Source organism: Blennius ocellaris, assembly GCF_963422515.1.
Source record: "Blennius ocellaris genome assembly, chromosome: 12".
NCBI classification, from domain to species: Eukaryota; Metazoa; Chordata; class Actinopteri; order Blenniiformes; family Blenniidae; genus Blennius; species Blennius ocellaris.
In genome coordinates, this window is record NC_137661.1 from 28,162,658 (window position 1) to 28,178,977 (window position 16,320).

Here is a 16,320-nt window from a genome sequence, read left to right on the forward strand (position 1 = left end):
GGACTGAGGTACAGACGGACGGACTGAGGTACAGACGGACCGAGGTACAGACAGACGGACCGAGGTACAGACAGACGGACCGAGGTACAGACGGACCGAGGTACAGACGGACCGAGGTACAGACGGACGGACCGAGGTACAGACGGATCGAGGTACAGACGGACAACTCTCCATAGACCAATAGTTGAGACACAATAAAGTTGGAGGCTCAGGTGGTCGTAAACGTTAACGAAGTCCTCACAATTGGGTGTCACGGTGATTCTAAACATTAATGTCGTTAAGTTGTGAAGGTTGCCTGGTTGCTAAGGAGGTTCACGGTGGTCACAGACGTTGACAAGATGGTCGCTAACGTCGTCGTGAAGCTGGTTGCTAAGGAGGTTCCTCACGGTAGGTGGTTAGATAGTTGGTGTCAGGCGAGTTAAATATCGGGAGATTATTGAGTTAGCAATGACGGAACATACAATTACAAAATAAAATAAAATAAATAAATCCCGAAAACATCTACAGATCCAGGCAGAAGTTCGTAATCCGAGACTTTGGGGCGATCAGGTTTCACGACAGTTCTTCTAGCTACTGACTAACGGACTAACGTACGCATAGATAAAAAGTTTCGTCTGGAAAAAGTGTCTACGACGGGATCTTCTCCGACATCTTCTGGCAGACCGGAATCCCGCTAGCGGCGTTCTTTGGCGTGTAGTTGAACGGCGTCACGCGGGCGGCCTTGCTCGGAGACCCCTGCCCCCGGAATGTCCCGGACTCCGCCACGTCCTCCGTCTGCACCGTGGCGTCGCTCGTCTGCCGCGGCGCCGGCGCCACCGTCGGCAGCTTCCCGGGAAGTTTCCTCGCCGCCGTCGCCTTCGTCGCCTTTTTGTCGTCGTCGCGGATCCGCCGCCAGGTGGCGCCGTCTTTCAAGCGCTTCCTGCACTCGTCCTCGCTGCGCGCGGCGTGCGCGCTGGAGTCGGACGACGAGGATCGCAGCGAGGAGCGGCTCGTAACGCGGCTCAGGACGTTGATGCTCGGCGAGGACGCGTGGCGCTTGAACGCGTCGCCGCCGCCGTCGCGCCTCGTTAGCGTGGTCGTCGTGGTCCGCCGCGGCGCCGGCACCGCCCGCGCCGCCCGCGCCGCCCGCGACGGGCTTTCCGAACTCGTCCTCCTCGCCGGCGCCGCCCTGGCAGAAGCTGCCGCGCGTTTTGCCGCCGCAGCTTTGAGCTCCTGGCAGCGCGACGAGCAGAGGAACACCGCCGACGGCGGCGAGTCGCTCTTTCGCGTTTCTTTGATAAACGTTAGCTGGCGAAGGAATCCGAGCTCCAACTCGCGATTAGCGCTAACCGGCCGCTTCGCCGCCGTTTGATTCGTAACTAGCGGCGAGAGTGGGCGTGATTGCCGCTGCATGAAGGGAATCCTCACTGGCGACTTCTGTGTCGCCGTCGTTGTAGATTTAGCGTTTTTAGCTAATGTCGGGGAGCGGCCTTTGCGTTCCGGCGGGCTACTCGCCGGTGTTGCCGCTCTCTGCGATCTTTTGGACGGAGTGGAGCTCTGCGACGAACCCGACGACGAGCTCTTCGGGATGCGCGGCGGCGGCGTGGAGCTCCGCGGCGGCAGCGACAAAGCGCTATCCTGCGGCAGGCGGTGCAGGCTCTTGGAGCGCTGCTGAGCTAGCGCCGGATTCTTCGGTACCTTCGTTATCTTTACTTCGGATCTCGGCGGTACTTTCCGCGGCGGCGGCGGCCTCTGCGAGGGAAGGTCGTCCTTCTTCGGCGTGTAAGTCACGGTGCGACCTCGGAACACCACCGGCAAGTTAGGAACCGGCTTGCGTTGCGCGAAATCGAGCGGTTTGTTCGGCTTCTTATCCTTCGCGAACTTGCGATCTTTTGGCGTGAAGCTGGACGCTGACATGAACGACAACACCGACTCCGTTTCCTCGGACGACGACGACTTCGACGCTTGCAGCCCGGTCACGACGCAATCGGCGCCCTCCCGTATCGCACGCCACTCCACGCTGTTGAGGTCGGATTCCCACGCCGCGTCGTCGTCCTCGTCGTCGTCGTCGCTATCCTCGTCGTCGTCCCACGGCTTTAACCGCGCCGTCCGCGCCGCCTTCCGGCGCTGCTTTGGCATGGCCGACGTGATGCACCGCTGGAGGAGGTCGTCCTCCGAGTCGACGCTCACCGAACTCGGCGAGCTGCGTTCCCCGACGTACGCGCGCCGAACGCCGCCGCCGCCGCCGTGCACCTTGTTGTGCCGATTCTTGAACCTCACTTTGTTGGCGCGCTCCTCGAACTCGGCGTCGCTGAGCGAGCTGAGCGACGAGCTCAGCGAGTAGCGCGCCGGCGACTCGTCCTCCATCAGCGCGCGCTTGACCCGCTGGAACCCGCGCGGCTTCTCCGCCACGCCGACCACCGGGAGGAGGTCGCGGTTCGCCACGCGATCCGCCACTTCTTGACTCTGCATCAGCAGCTTCTGCGTCGGAACGACGTGCTTCGTGTTGCGCGACGCCGCCAGGTGGCGGAAGCGCGAGAACGCGCGGAGGTCCTGGATGCGGCGCGCCTCGTCGGCGTCGCCGACGACGACGTAGACGGGCTTGCGGAAGCGACACGGCATGGCCGAGTTGATGCACTCCTTCAGGATCTCGATGTCGTCGTCGGAGTTGGCGTCGCCGTGGCGACCGGCGTTGTTCAGCGGCGTCAGCTTCAGCTCCACGTCTTTCTGCACGTAGTGCTCGTGCAGCGGCAGCGCGCTCAAGCTCGACGCGCAGGAGAAGTTCTCGCTCGGCTTCTCCACGGTGAAATAGACGGCGGAGTCCAAGTCGGCGGGGAGGCGGAGCTCGCGGAAGCTCGTCGTCCACTCCGGAACCGGTTCCGACGCGGCGGCGGTCGCCGGCCCGGGCGTGCGGCTGCGGCTCGGCGGCGCCGTCTGCCCGGGGCTGTCCGGCAGGTCGCTCGGCGACACGGTGCCGTCGACCATCTCGCTGCACGGGTCGCTCAGCACCGAGCTCGCGATGGACGGCGCCTCGAAGCTCCCGAGCGAGCTCACGGAGCTGCAGCGGCTCATGACGAGCGGCGTCTCCTGGACGAGGTTCTCCGACGAGCTGGACGGCGACGCCGCTAGCGCCTTCTTGGGCTCCTCGCTCGCTAGCGTCACGCTCATGTCGTCCAACGTGGCGTTGACCGTGGGCTCGTCCACCTCGATGATCTCCAGCGACGAGTCGCTCTCGAGCTCGTTCTCGGCGTCGCCCGACGACAGCGACGACAAGGACGAACACCGCGAGAAGCATATGGGCGTGTTCTCCACGGAGTACTTCTGCAGCGTCTCCACCGGCCACGCCGGCTTGGCCGCGCCGACGGCAGGAGCATTGACGCTAGCATTGACGCCAGCATTGACGCTAGCGTCCGGTTTATCGCGGTGTAGTTGTAAGCAGTTCGGCCGGCGCGGGATCTCGTAGCTGTCGCTGGTGCTCCCGCTGTCGGTCGACGACATGGCGTTGCGTAGCTGCAGGAGCGGCCGCGGCGAGCCGACGCTATCCTCGGACGACGTGCGCATGGCGATGTCGTCGACCAAGCGGTCAATCCGCGCGACGGCGCTGGTGATCTTCTCCGCCAGCTCGCCGGCGGCGGCCGACGCCGGGTCCAGCGCCGGGGCCGGCGCCGGCTCCTCGTCGTCGAAGCAACCGGAGTCGGACGCGTAGTCCCGCGCCAGGCCGTCCGCGTGGCGGCGCAGGCTGCAGCGCGCGTCGAGCTCCGCCTCCAGCGCCTTCTGCTTCCTCATGTAGAGCGAGGGCGCGCAGGAGCCCGGCGACGCCAGCAACGCCGGCGACTTGTCGTAGCGCGGCGGCCGGTTGGCCAGCAGGTTGCGCAGCGCGGCGGCGCTGCCCATGGCGATCATCTTGTGCTTGGAGTGGACGAGGTTGCGCAACATCCCGACGGCGCCGAGGTCCCACAGCAGCTCCTGGTCGGCGCGGCAACGCGACGACAGGTTCCACAGCGTGCCGCACGCGTTGCTCACGATGGTCAGGCTGTGCGAGCGCAGGTGGTGCAGCAGCGTCTGGAGGCAACTGTGCTCCCGCAGGATCTGCCTGCAGGGGGCGACACCGGGCGAGCGTTAGAACGAGCTGCTTTCTAATCACAACATGGACGTTTGACGTTTTTAGGCCATTTTAGCTCCATTAGCTTTTTCTCTAAGTTAGCAATTCCCCGAGGTTAGCGACTTTGAGCAACTTTAGTAGTTTTTCTGAGTTATTTGTAGCTATTTTTCTAAATTAGCTCATTTTAGCTACTTCAGCTCGATTCCGACGTTACTATTTTTTTGTATCTCGGTATTTCAGCTACTTTTTGAGATTAGCTATTCTAGGTTGACTATTTTCCACGGTTAGCTATTCTTAATGATTTAGCTCTTTTTCTACGGTAGCTATTTTTTACGACTTTAGCTGTTTTTAGCAACTTTAGCAATTCTTCTGTTGTTTTATTTCAGCGGCCTTAGCTATATTTCGAGGCTAGCTATTCGTAGCGATAATAGCTATTTTGATTTAAATGAGTGATTTTTTTAATGTTGGTTTTTAACAATTTTTCTATATTGTTATCAATGTAAGTAATTTTTCTAAAAAAAACATTTTTACATACATTTGTAGGTAATTTTCTACATTATTTGTATTTACAATGGCTATTATTCGAGGCTAGCTATTTTAAGTTAGTAATTTTTCAAGGTGAACTATTTTTAGCAATTTTTTAACATTTTAAGTTAGTAGTTTTTCGCGGTGAGCTATATTGAGCTACTTTTGCCATATTTAGCGAGTTTAGCTATATTTCTATGCGCACAATTCTCGGCTAGGTTTACTTTAGCTTTTATTTTTAGCTATATTTAGTTACTTCAACAATGTTTTTTACTTTAGTTTTTTTTTTCCATTTTCCTACTTTAGCTTGCCTTAACTATATTAGCTACTTCAGCCACTTTAGTTATTATTATCGAAACTCTAGCTATTTTAGCATTTTCAGGCACATTTAAATGCACTTTAGCATATCTAGCAGCGGGGCGTCGTTAGCCTGTTAGCTCCCACCTGTAGTCCTCCCGCGTGGCCACCAGGCTGGACACGTTGCGCAGGATCCCGCCTCCGCTCTCGATGATCGCGAGCGAGTTGGTCTGGCAGCGGTACGTCAGCGTGCTAACGAGGAACGCGAGCGCGCCGTGCACGGCGCAGAGCGCCGCCTTGTTCTCTGCGCTGTGCGCCGACAGGTTCCACAGCGCGCTGAGGACGCTCTTCAGCGTCGACTCCTGGAAGACACGCGGGCAGCGTTAGCATCGACTAGCCACCAGCTAGAAGGCAAAGCAAATGTAAAGAGTGCCGTTCAAACGGGGTGAATCACGGCTTCGCTAAGGCATAAATGAAACACTGAAAAACTTTATAAAGACATAAGAAATATGTTAATAAAAGAAATAACGTTAAAGCTTTAAACAAAAGACCGGCTGGAACCGGAAGACGACGTCGGTCACCGCTGAGACGACGGAGCAGACGAGTGTCTGACGTCCTGCTGCATTAGAAATTATGCAATGACGTTATTCAACGATATGATGAATTTATTAAAAGTCTGAACCAATGATGCTGTAAGAGGCAGAATTCTGTGGAGGAAAAGTAACCAGCCAGAGGACATCTGGTTTAAATCATTTAGGGTTTTAATAGTAGGTGAGGACAGCTAAGCTTTGGTTTTCGGGGATCGTCCTCGAGATGCTAACGGCCCAGATGCTAACGGCCCAGATGCTAACGGCCCAGAGGCTCACAGCCCAGATGCTAACGGCCCAGATGCTAACGGCCCAGAGGCTCACAGCCCAGATGCTAACAGCCCAGATGCTCACAGCCCAGAGGCTCACAGCCCAGATGCTAACGGCTCAGATGCTAACATCCCAGATGCTAACAGCCCAGAGGCTCACAGCCCAGATGCTAACGGCTCAGATGCTAACATCCCAGATGCTAACGGCCCAGATGCTAACGGCCCAGAGGCTCACAGCCCAGATGCTAACGGCCCAGATGCTAACGGCCCAGAGGCTCACAGCCCAGATGCTAACAGCCCAGATGCTAATGGCTCAGATGGTAACAGCCCAGATGCTAACGGCCCAGAGGCTCACAGCCCAGATGCTAACAGCCCAGAGGCTCACAGCCCAGATGCTAACAGCCCAGATGCTAACAGCCCAGATGCTAACGGCCCAGAGGCTCACAGCCCAGATGCTAACAGCCCAGATGCTAACAGCCCAGAGGCTCACAGCCCAGATGCTAACGGCACAGAGGTTCACGCCGTTTGTCCAGTTTCGTTGTTCAGATTATTCTCAGTTTAAAGTAGAATTGCAGTACTTCTGACAACTTCCTGACAACAAGGCGAGGACCTCTACTAGACACCAGACTGTGTGGACAAACCAGGGTCTGAACCAGGGTTGGGCCACTCCTGGTGCTGGACGGCCGCAGTCCTGCATGTTTTACATGTTTCCCTGCCGAAACACGCCTGAGATCTCATGATGAGGCTCTTGCAGGAGCAGAATGCAGAATCCTGACAATGAGCCACGAGTTCCCGTCAGCCGCGTCGACGCGACGACACGGCCGACCTGTCGCTAGCTGTCATTGTTAGCACGTCGCTACAACGTTGTTGTGGCGTCGCTACCTTGGTAGCCTTCAGCGCGCAGCTGATGAGCGCGGGGACGCAGCCGATGTCTCTGAGGAGCCTCCGGCTGCTGACGTGGGCGCGCCACGACAGGTTCCTCAAGATGCTGCTGACGACCTGCTGCAGCTCCTCCGAGTCCGAGTCCAGCATCAGGACCAGGGCCTGCAGGGAGCGCGGCCGCGAGCACAGGGTGGCCTGCAAACACACGCAGTTTAGCGTCGCAGCTAACAAGGAGCGCTATGGATATAATTCACTAGATGCAGCCGCCATCTTGGGGAGGTCTCCTGCTTGGACCTGTATGTTTTAGCACGAGCGGGAGACCTCTCCAAGATGGCGGCGCTGTAGGCACGTTGGGTCAACAGGTGCTGATTGGCTGTTCAGCATCTTGGTTTTCTATCTTTGGGAAGCCCAGAGTGGCCGGGACACACGTTATCTTCAGCGCTTACACAGATAAATTGGTTAAAAATGGTTAAAAAATTTAAAAGGTTCTCTGACAATGGAACCGAAGTTCCTGGTCCAAAGGATTCTTTAGGTTTCGTCCTATAAAAATTGAAGTTTTTTTCCTTTTCCACGGTCGTTATGCTAGCTCGTGTGGATTTGCTGGGTTTCTCTGTTAAGAGTGCTAAAAACTTGATCGAAGCAAATGCTATTGACGCTAATGCTAATGATTGTAACACGGCCTGGCCGCAGAGGGCAATTATCAGGGGAGCTCGAGGGGTTTCAGCGGTTAGCATTAGCACCTTGTTAGCCACATCTCCGAAGGTGAGGTTGGTGACGGCCATGCCGGCGTAACGCCGCAGGCTGAGGTTGACGGGGTCTTTCTGGTTCCCATAGAGTTCCTGGTCCAGCTGGATCAGGTCCGCCACGGCCTGGAGGCCACCTGCAACCGCAACCGCCGCTTAGTGCGCTGGGCTAGACTGCACTAGGCTAAGTTAGCATGCTATCGCCACTCACCCAGCTCGTTCATTGCACGGCGGTATTCCTCCTCGAAGGACAGCTTCATGAGCGCGCACGTCGTCTGGACGATCTGGGGGTCCAGCGGCTCCGGTGCATCTGGAACACGCAAGCTAACATGCTAAGAAAGGGAGCTAACATGCTAAGAAAGGGAGCTAACATTGCTACACATGCATACGATCGCTAAAAATGGAAAGAAAAGAAGCAAACACGGCGAGTTATTTGGAATAAGAATATATATAATTTCTTAAAAAATAAGAATGTTAAAATGGCAAAAAAAAAACATTTTAAAAATGCAAAAATAAGTAGATCATAGATAAAATTTTATTAGAAAAATATGGAAAAAATTATTTTAATAAAGATAAAATGGTATTAAAGGATAAAAATGCTTAAAAATGAAATGTGCTAAAATGGCTAGATGTGTGAATAAAACCAAATTTGATTAAATATAATGAACGAGTGTGAAAATATAAAAGTTACAATTTCTCAAAAAAAAGCTAAAATGCAGGAAAAAAGGAATTAAAAAAGCTACAATTAGTGAAAAAAAATCAACATAACAAAACAATGCAAAAAAAAGTGTTTTAAAAAGAGCTAGCTTAAAATGGCTAATAATTACAAAAATATTTAAACAGTACATTTTGCTCTCCTTTGAACTTATTATACTTTATTATAGTCTGTGATTTTCATCTTATTTTTTTGTCCTATTTTATTTACTTATTATTATTCTTTACTGTAAATATTTTTGGCCCTTAGAGTTCTTGATATTCATTGTATATAAAATACCTCTATTCTTTGCACATTTCTTGTCTTTCCTTCTCAAGAGTCCTTAAGAGCAGAATGTAACAAATACATTTCTCCTTTGTGAGATCAATAAAGGCTTATCTTACCCTACCTTATCTTACCTTACCTTACCTTACCTTACCTTAGCTTAGCTTATCTTATCTTATCTTAGCTTAGCTTAGCTTAGCTTAGCTTAGCTTAGCTTAGCTTAGCTTATCTAAACCAAGAAAATAAAGTGTAGGTAAATGGCTAAATGTTAAAAAAAAGGCGAGAGCAAACAAGAAAGTTCAACCTGGTGCCGACCTGTGGTAGTAGCGTTGTTCCTGGCGTTGTTCCCGGCGGCGTTGGCGTTGATCCCGATGGCGGCGGCGGCGGCGGCGTGCAGCTGCTCCTCCTTCCAGTCCCAGCCGCTGTCGCAGTACGTCCGGATCTGTTCCAGCAGATGCAGCACCCTCATCTCTCTCCGGGCCTGGCCTTCGTCCGCCTGCGAGTACACGATGTTGTGCAGCGCCGCGCTCGCACGAGACTTTGCCTCGCGGCTGCATCCTCCCGCCGACTCGCTGCCCTCCCCACCGCCGCCGCCGCCGCCGCCGCCGAGCGGCGTCTCGTGGAGGATCTGCACCAGCAGCGGCACGCAGCCGGAGCGCCGCATGGCCACGCAGCTGTCCTGAGAGCTGGACAGGGCCAGCAGGGTCCGAGACATGTCCTCCTTGTCTCGGTTGGCCAGGACCGACAGCAGCCAGAACACCACCTCCACCTGCAGAGGACACGTCCCCGTAAACACACGTAGAGGACACGTCCCCGTAAACACACGTAGAAGACACGTCCCCGTAAACACACGTAAACACACGTCCCCGTAAACACACGCAGAGGACACGTCCCCGTAAAACACACGTAGAAGACACGTCCCCGTAAACACACGTAGAGGACACGTCCCCGTAAACACACGCAGAGGACACGTCCCCGTAAACACACGTAGAGGACACGTCCCCGTAAACACACATAGAGGACACGTCCCCGTAAACACACGTAGAAGACACGTCCCCGTAAACACACGTAGAAGACACGTCCCCGTAAACACACGTAGAAGACACGTCCCCGTAAACACACGTAGAGGACACGTCCCCGTAAACACACGTAGAGGACATGTCCCCGTAAACACGTAGAGGACACGTCCCCGTAAACACACGTAGAGGACACGTCCCCGTAAACACACGTCCCCGTAAACACACGTAGAGGACACGTCCCCGTAAACATACGCAGAGGACACGTCCCCGTAAACACACGTAGAAGACACGTCCCCGTAAACACACGTCCCCGTAAACACACGTAGAGGACACGTCCCCGTAAACACACGTCCCCGTAAACACACGTAGAAGACACGTCCCCGTAAACACATGTAGAGGACACGTCCTCGTAAACACACGTAGAAGACACATCCCCGTAACGACACAGACGGGAAACTGTGTGTGGGACAGGTCCTCGTAATACACATGGTGCATAGGTCCCTGTTAATCACATAGACAGGAAACTGTGTGAAATAGAACGTTACTTCCATCTGACGTCAAACACAAAAAATCGCTTCAAAATAAAGCTAAAATTGAAAAGAAAAAAAAAAGCTGAAAAAATTTACTGAAAAATGCTAAAATAGTTAAACTGTTTAAACATAACCTGAGGAGAAAATGGTGAAGACGGGACTGTGTGTGTGTGTGTGTGTGTGTGTGTGTGTGTGTGTGTGTGTGTGTGTGTTACCTTGTTCCCTCCGTCCGAAGTCTCTGAGTTGCAGTTCTCTGGTTCTCCAGCAGGGGGGCGCTCCGAACCGCACAGCTACACACACACACACACACACACACACACACACACACACACACACACACACACACACACACACACAATGTCCTTAACCAGAGCCAATCAACTGCCTCCTTGCTTCCTGTGACGCTCACTGCAGGCCCATTGTGGCCAATGCTAAATGCTAATGCTCGTACCTGCAGCTGGCTCTCCTGCGTCGTTCGGACTTCCTGCAGTTCTTTTTCCAGCTGCTCCAGACGAGCCGCGCGTACCTGGACACCGTTAGCATGACTTAATGTGTGCTATCATTCTCTTAGCATCTGCTACTACGTGTTAGCATATGTTGACAAACACTTGCATTCGTTGGACTCTATTAGCCATGTGCTACCATATGTTAGCATCAATATCAGCCTGCAATTTGTTGGCATTTTTGGTTGAGAGCGTCCGGTGCTAGCTTACTGACCTGTGCGCGGTGCAATACTTGCTCGGAGCTAAAGCGTCGCTCCATGGCGGCGCGGAGCTGCTGCGCCTCGCAAGCTAGCTGCTGCCGGATCAGGTCCATCTGCAGGGAGAACTGTGACAGGCGGCGAGGTCAGTGCTAACGCCGTAGCTAATAGTAGAAACACTCATTATGGTTTACTAGAAGAGCCGAAGCTAAGTGCTAATTCCAGCTAACATGGCTACATCTAATCATAGTTACCAATAATAAAATCTGTTGTAAACCCAATTAAGTCGGGGCTGTATTTGCTACATGCTCATTCTGATGTTACTGCAACGGCTTGATAAGCTAACTGCTAATGCCATCCCTATTGCTAATACAAAATTTTGCAAAAAGCTAACACACTTTAGCTAAATACTAACGCTAACCTTACTTTGAGGGCTGAATTAGTTAAATGCTAACCTTATAGCATTACTAGCTCCACTTCCCGGGCTGAAATAGTAAAAATACATGTCTTAAAAAGCTAATGCTAAATGCTAATAGCTATCATCAAACTCTCTTGTCACCGTCATGACAGCTACTCGCCAGCTCATAATGCTAACTCACTGTGTCGATACGTGGCAGCTGAGCTAGCCGCTGCGTTAGCGCCTCCAGCTGGCTGAAGTACCAGCACCGCTCCCGCTCCTCTCGGTCCGTCTCCCCGAGGAGGAGCTCCCTGTGGGGGGGGGGGGGGTCATTAGCTCCTCTTGCTTTAGAGCTGCTACTTTATTGGAATTATGTTGATGTGGTGTTGTTAGCATGGTGTTAGCATGTTGCTATTAGCTCACATTTAGTATTAGCATGTTGCTGTTAGCATGTTGCTTTTTTGTCATTCTATCACTCTATCACCCTCATTCCATCACTCTATCATTCCATCATTATATCATTCTATCACCCTCATTCTATCACTCCATCACTCCACTATTCCATCACTCCACCACAGAGAGAGTGGACTGTCTCTCTACCAGAACCAGGAGGCGCTGCAGGGCCGTGAGGACCTTGAGGCTAACGGCACGTCATGTTAGCATGTTGCTGGTAAAGTGAAGCCGTTAGCGTTGTAGCATGAAGTTAGCCTTGTTAGCTCACCTCTCCTTGTACAGCTCCTCCAGTTCACTCGCTCGTCCGTCGCCGCCACTGATTGTGGGCGGAGCTCCATCGAGGAAGTGGTCTTCACAGGTGGGCGTGGCCAGCAGCAGCTCGGCGGCTCCGCCCCCCCGTGGCTCCTGCTTCAGCTCGTAGTACGACGTCAGGTCCATGTGCAGCTCTGCACAGCGAAACAACCAACGAGCTCATTTTTTTATTTGAAAAACAAGAACATTGTATGGGAATTTATTTTGAAAAATGTCCTAAACATTCTACTAGAAACTTTCATGCTAAAGATAAAAAGAATATTAATGTAAGTTCTACGTTAAAAACAACAAAAATCTTTACATTAACTTTCGATGCTAAAATCACAAAAGATTCTGATCATTTGTTTGAATTTTTAAAAAAAATCACGTTGAGAATGTTAAGCAGCCTTAAAAACAAGACCTAAGTTAGCACTAGCGATAGCGCGCGAGCTGCTAGCGTAGCATACCTTTGAGCTGGTGCAGCACGTCGCCGTGTCCGGAGGACGCGACCATTCCGACGTCCTGCTCCAGTTTGCTCTGCAGCTGCTTCAGCGCCTCCTGCATGGGGGGGTCAAAGGTCAGGGTGGTTAGGGGGCGGAGCTACTATAGGTACTACAGTAAATTTGGGGGCGGGGCTTCAGGTGACCGACAGCTCGTATCCAACTGGGTGCACATTGTGCGCTAACCCACATTGAAATTAGCATAAAACTCGTCTATATTTCTGCTAAAACTAAAGCAAATATAGACGAGTTTTCGGAAAAATGGCTGCCATGGGCGCCATGTTGAAAATTTATGATGGACTGCTTTTGGCGATAAGTACGCCAAATTTCATGCTTGTACCACAAAATGCACGATTCCTTTATATTTTGGAATTGAAGCTAAGCTATAATTAGCCTAAAGCTAGCTTAATAGAAGCTCAAAACAAGCCTACAACGCTGCATGCTACAACTGGCATTGCAGTGAGCAATGCTAATGTAGCGTGGTGACGTAGCGTGCTAACCTTGACGCCACTTGTCTCGCTCTCCAGCTTGCTGAGATGCTGGACGTTGTCCTTCAGCTCGCGGCGCAGCGACGAGTTCTCCTGGCGCAGCGCCTCCACCTGGTGCGCCAGCTGGTCGTACGACGCCACCGCGCTAGCCATGCTCGCTACCGATCACCACGTTACCATGGAGACGCGAAGCCTGCTGGGAGATTCACAGTCTGTTAGCGTCCAGCTGTTCGCAGATGATTGTTTTACATTGTTGTTTACCTTTTGGAGGTTGTTTTCTTCCAGGTGAAGTGTCGATGCTACTCTCGCTTTATGCTAGGTAGCAACCCTCGTCTCTCACCTGCAAACATGGAAGCAACAAGAAGAGCCGTGAACGATGATGGCAATGTTTACAAACAACAACTGATTTATGAATGTAAACAATGCAGATGGGGGTAAACAAAACAGGAAATAAGTAAACAGACTGTTTAGTTTGCTGTTTTTAGTTTTAATTTTTCGTTACCGGGTGTTTGTTTGTTTTTGTTTGCATTGGTTGTATTTCTTTATAACGAAACGTACAAGAAACTGAAGTAAACAACTGAAATAACAAAGTAAAAGACAAAACACTAACATAAACAAACAACTGAAATAAACAGAGGCCTGAGGCATGTACAAAAAACAAAACAGACTAAAACAAGGAACCGACTTGACAAAAACAAAGAACAGATGTTAACGAAATATTATATATATAAATCAATTTAGTTCAAAAATCACATTGCTATTTGTTTATTATCTATATACATTTATCTATTTAATTGATTATTATTAATTCATTACATTATCTAAATCATTGCCATAATTATAAGTATTGACAACATTTAGTTATTATTTACATATATAAATAGAAATAATTATTAAGTTTGATTAACATGTATTTTTCAGAAAAACCTTACAAATAAAAACATTTTCCATTAAAATAGCCAGAAACGCATCAATATTATTTACATTATTTAGCATTTAGTTAATATCCATTAATTTAATTTAATGCCTGTATATATATATATATATATATATATATATATATATATATATATATTCATTATTTAATTAGTGCACGTATTTCTTAATATAACGCATTAGTTGATATATTTATTTATTATCGATTATGTTCGATTAAAAGGTTTACGTATCGCTTGATCTTGCGGCGGATCGCGGTGACGAGCCGAGGGCCTCCGGAAAAAGCCGAATCCAATCCGAGCGCACGAACGTGACGAGCCGAACACACCCGAAGTGTTTTCCTTCGCTCCGACCCTCCATCCTCCCCTCCCCTCCTCCCCTCCTCCCCCCACCCCACCACCACCACGGAACCGAACCGAACCCGAATCGAACCGCCCGGAGCCTCGCGCTGGTTCGACCCGACCGCGGGAAATGAAAGAGAGAACGGAGCGCGAGGAGGGAGGAGGGGGGGGGGGGTGAAGGGGAGCAAGGTGCGGCCTCCTCATCCCTCCATCCTCAGCATCCCTCCATCACTCTTTGTCTCCGTCCTCCAGGAACGAACCCGATCCGAGCGGAGCCGGACGGCGACGACCCGGGGGAGGAGGAGGGGGGGGGGGGGGAGGCCCGCCCGGGGGCTCCGGAGGCGCGAGGCCGGGAGGCGAGGCTCGGTGAGCGCGGGGCGGCCGGAGAGACCCGGGCGGCGGGGCTGCTTACCTCCATGGCTCCCGGAGCAGCGGCCGATCCGTGACGAACCACTGACGATGACGATGATGATGAGGGAGGACGAGGATGATGATGAAGGAGAAGATGAAGAAGGCACTTCCGCTTCCGGTAAAGAAAACAAAACGACAGTAGGAATGAAGGAATAAACGTCCGGAAAGTCCGTCCTTTCTCCTCCTCTGCGGACTTCACCTGAACCCCGGATGACGTCACGGGGTGAAGGCGAGGCGCCAGGAGGCTTCCTGAAGGAGCTTTTTTTTTTTTTTTTTTTTTTTTTTTTTGTACTTTTATTGTGAAAAAACAAACAATCCAATTACAAACTTGTAGAGGAAAAGCGAAATCAGATATAAACAATCATTGTTTGAATCTAAATCTAAATCAAAGCTTCTGAGGAAAAAGAAAACTGGTCAATGTTTACAAAATAAAACATCTCAAAACGATAAGAATTTGGAAGTCAGGTGAGGAATGAATATAAATTGTATTTTTCAGCACTGCAGAAAACCGAAGGAGTGAAAACTGGCAGGAATGAATCAAACAAGGAAGTGACGGTTTCTTATTTCTCCGTCTGGAAGCGCAGATGTGACGTTTCTCCAGAAGAATCACAACATCAGGAACGCCTGAGGTCGCCGGGTTTAAATCGTACTTAAAATAAATACTTAATGTGAGTTTCATTAATTAGTTTCAGTGATAACCAGTTTTTTAATATATCAGTTAAACAGTGAACAAACAAATGTTCTAAAGTTTCTTCACTGGATCAAATTTGAGAGTAAAGTCTATTTATTATGTATATATTATTTATTTACTGCCAGTAATGTAGTCTTATTCACATGCAAATCACATTTCAGAACAAATTCCAACCCGCCTAACTTTTTAAATAAATGTGTTGGCTTGTAATAAAACTTATTATTACTTATTACTTATTATAATTTCTTAGCCATTTAATTTTGATTGGACCAACCGTTGAGTCACGACACCTTTAATCCGACATTACTAGGATTTTTAACACGTTTTTTCACGGAATGGGTTTTATTTTTCCACATGAATTTCAAAATAATTGCGTTGGCTCTTTTAATGCCATTGGGGGCGTGAACTCGGAGTGACGTGGAAGATTGACGTGGAAACATTTAGAAAGAGTTAAATCCTCACAAGCCAGCGACTTTAGTGTGTCTGTGTGATTTAAAATCTCGTATTCTTTAAGTCTGCCCACATCTTTAGATATTATTATACCTACATACTTTCCAGAAGGAGTTAAGGAACGGTGTTTAGTAAAAACCTCACGGAGGAATTATTGGTAGAAGGGAAAGTCTCAGCAGCAGTGGGAGACCTCTCCAAGATGGCGGCGCTGGAGGCACGTCGTAGGAGGAGCCATGAGGGATCTAGTGTTTTATATCTATGACGCCAACGTCGCTAATTCTGTGAGTGATGCTAACGTTGTTGGTGTGTAACATTATATAATACTTAGAAATAACACTGGGTGATGCTAACATTGCTAACACTGCTAAGACCGTGAGTGATGCTAACATTGCTAACACTGCTAAGACCGTGAGTGATGCTAACATTGTTGATGTGTAACATTATATAATACTTAGAAATAACACTGGGTGATGCTAACACTGCTAAGACCGTGAATGATGCTAACATTGTTAACACTGCTAAGGCCGTGAGTGATGCTAACATTGTTGATGTGTAACATTATATAATACTTAGAAATAACACTGGGTGATGCTAACATTGCTAACACTGCTAAGACCGTGAGTGGTGCTAACATTGCTGACACTGCTAAGGCCGTGAGTGATGCTAACATTGTTGATGTGTAACATTATATAATACTTAGAAATAACACTGGGTGATGCTAACATTGCTAACACTGCTAAGACCGTGAGT

The 16,320-nt window shown here is 50.2% G+C and overlaps 1 protein-coding gene across 1 annotated transcript; it reads right to left on the reverse strand.

The window, feature by feature from the left end:
* Window positions 1-128: 128 nt before the first annotated feature.
* On the reverse strand, window positions 129-14,879 carry apc2 (APC regulator of WNT signaling pathway 2). Its single transcript, XM_080506364.1, has 15 exons — window positions 14,431-14,879; window positions 13,003-13,081; window positions 12,754-12,934; window positions 12,221-12,311; window positions 11,731-11,908; window positions 11,212-11,320; window positions 10,630-10,740; window positions 10,364-10,438; window positions 10,128-10,202; window positions 8,679-9,132; window positions 7,596-7,694; window positions 7,382-7,521; window positions 6,642-6,836; window positions 5,051-5,265; window positions 129-4,072 (listed from the first exon to the last, which is right to left on the reverse strand). The coding sequence occupies exons 3-15, from the start codon at window positions 12,892-12,894 to the stop codon at window positions 628-630; spliced, it is 5,328 nt and encodes a 1,775-aa protein (XP_080362490.1). The 5' UTR covers window positions 12,895-12,934; window positions 13,003-13,081; window positions 14,431-14,879; the 3' UTR covers window positions 129-627.
* Window positions 14,880-16,320: the final 1,441 nt, after the last annotated feature.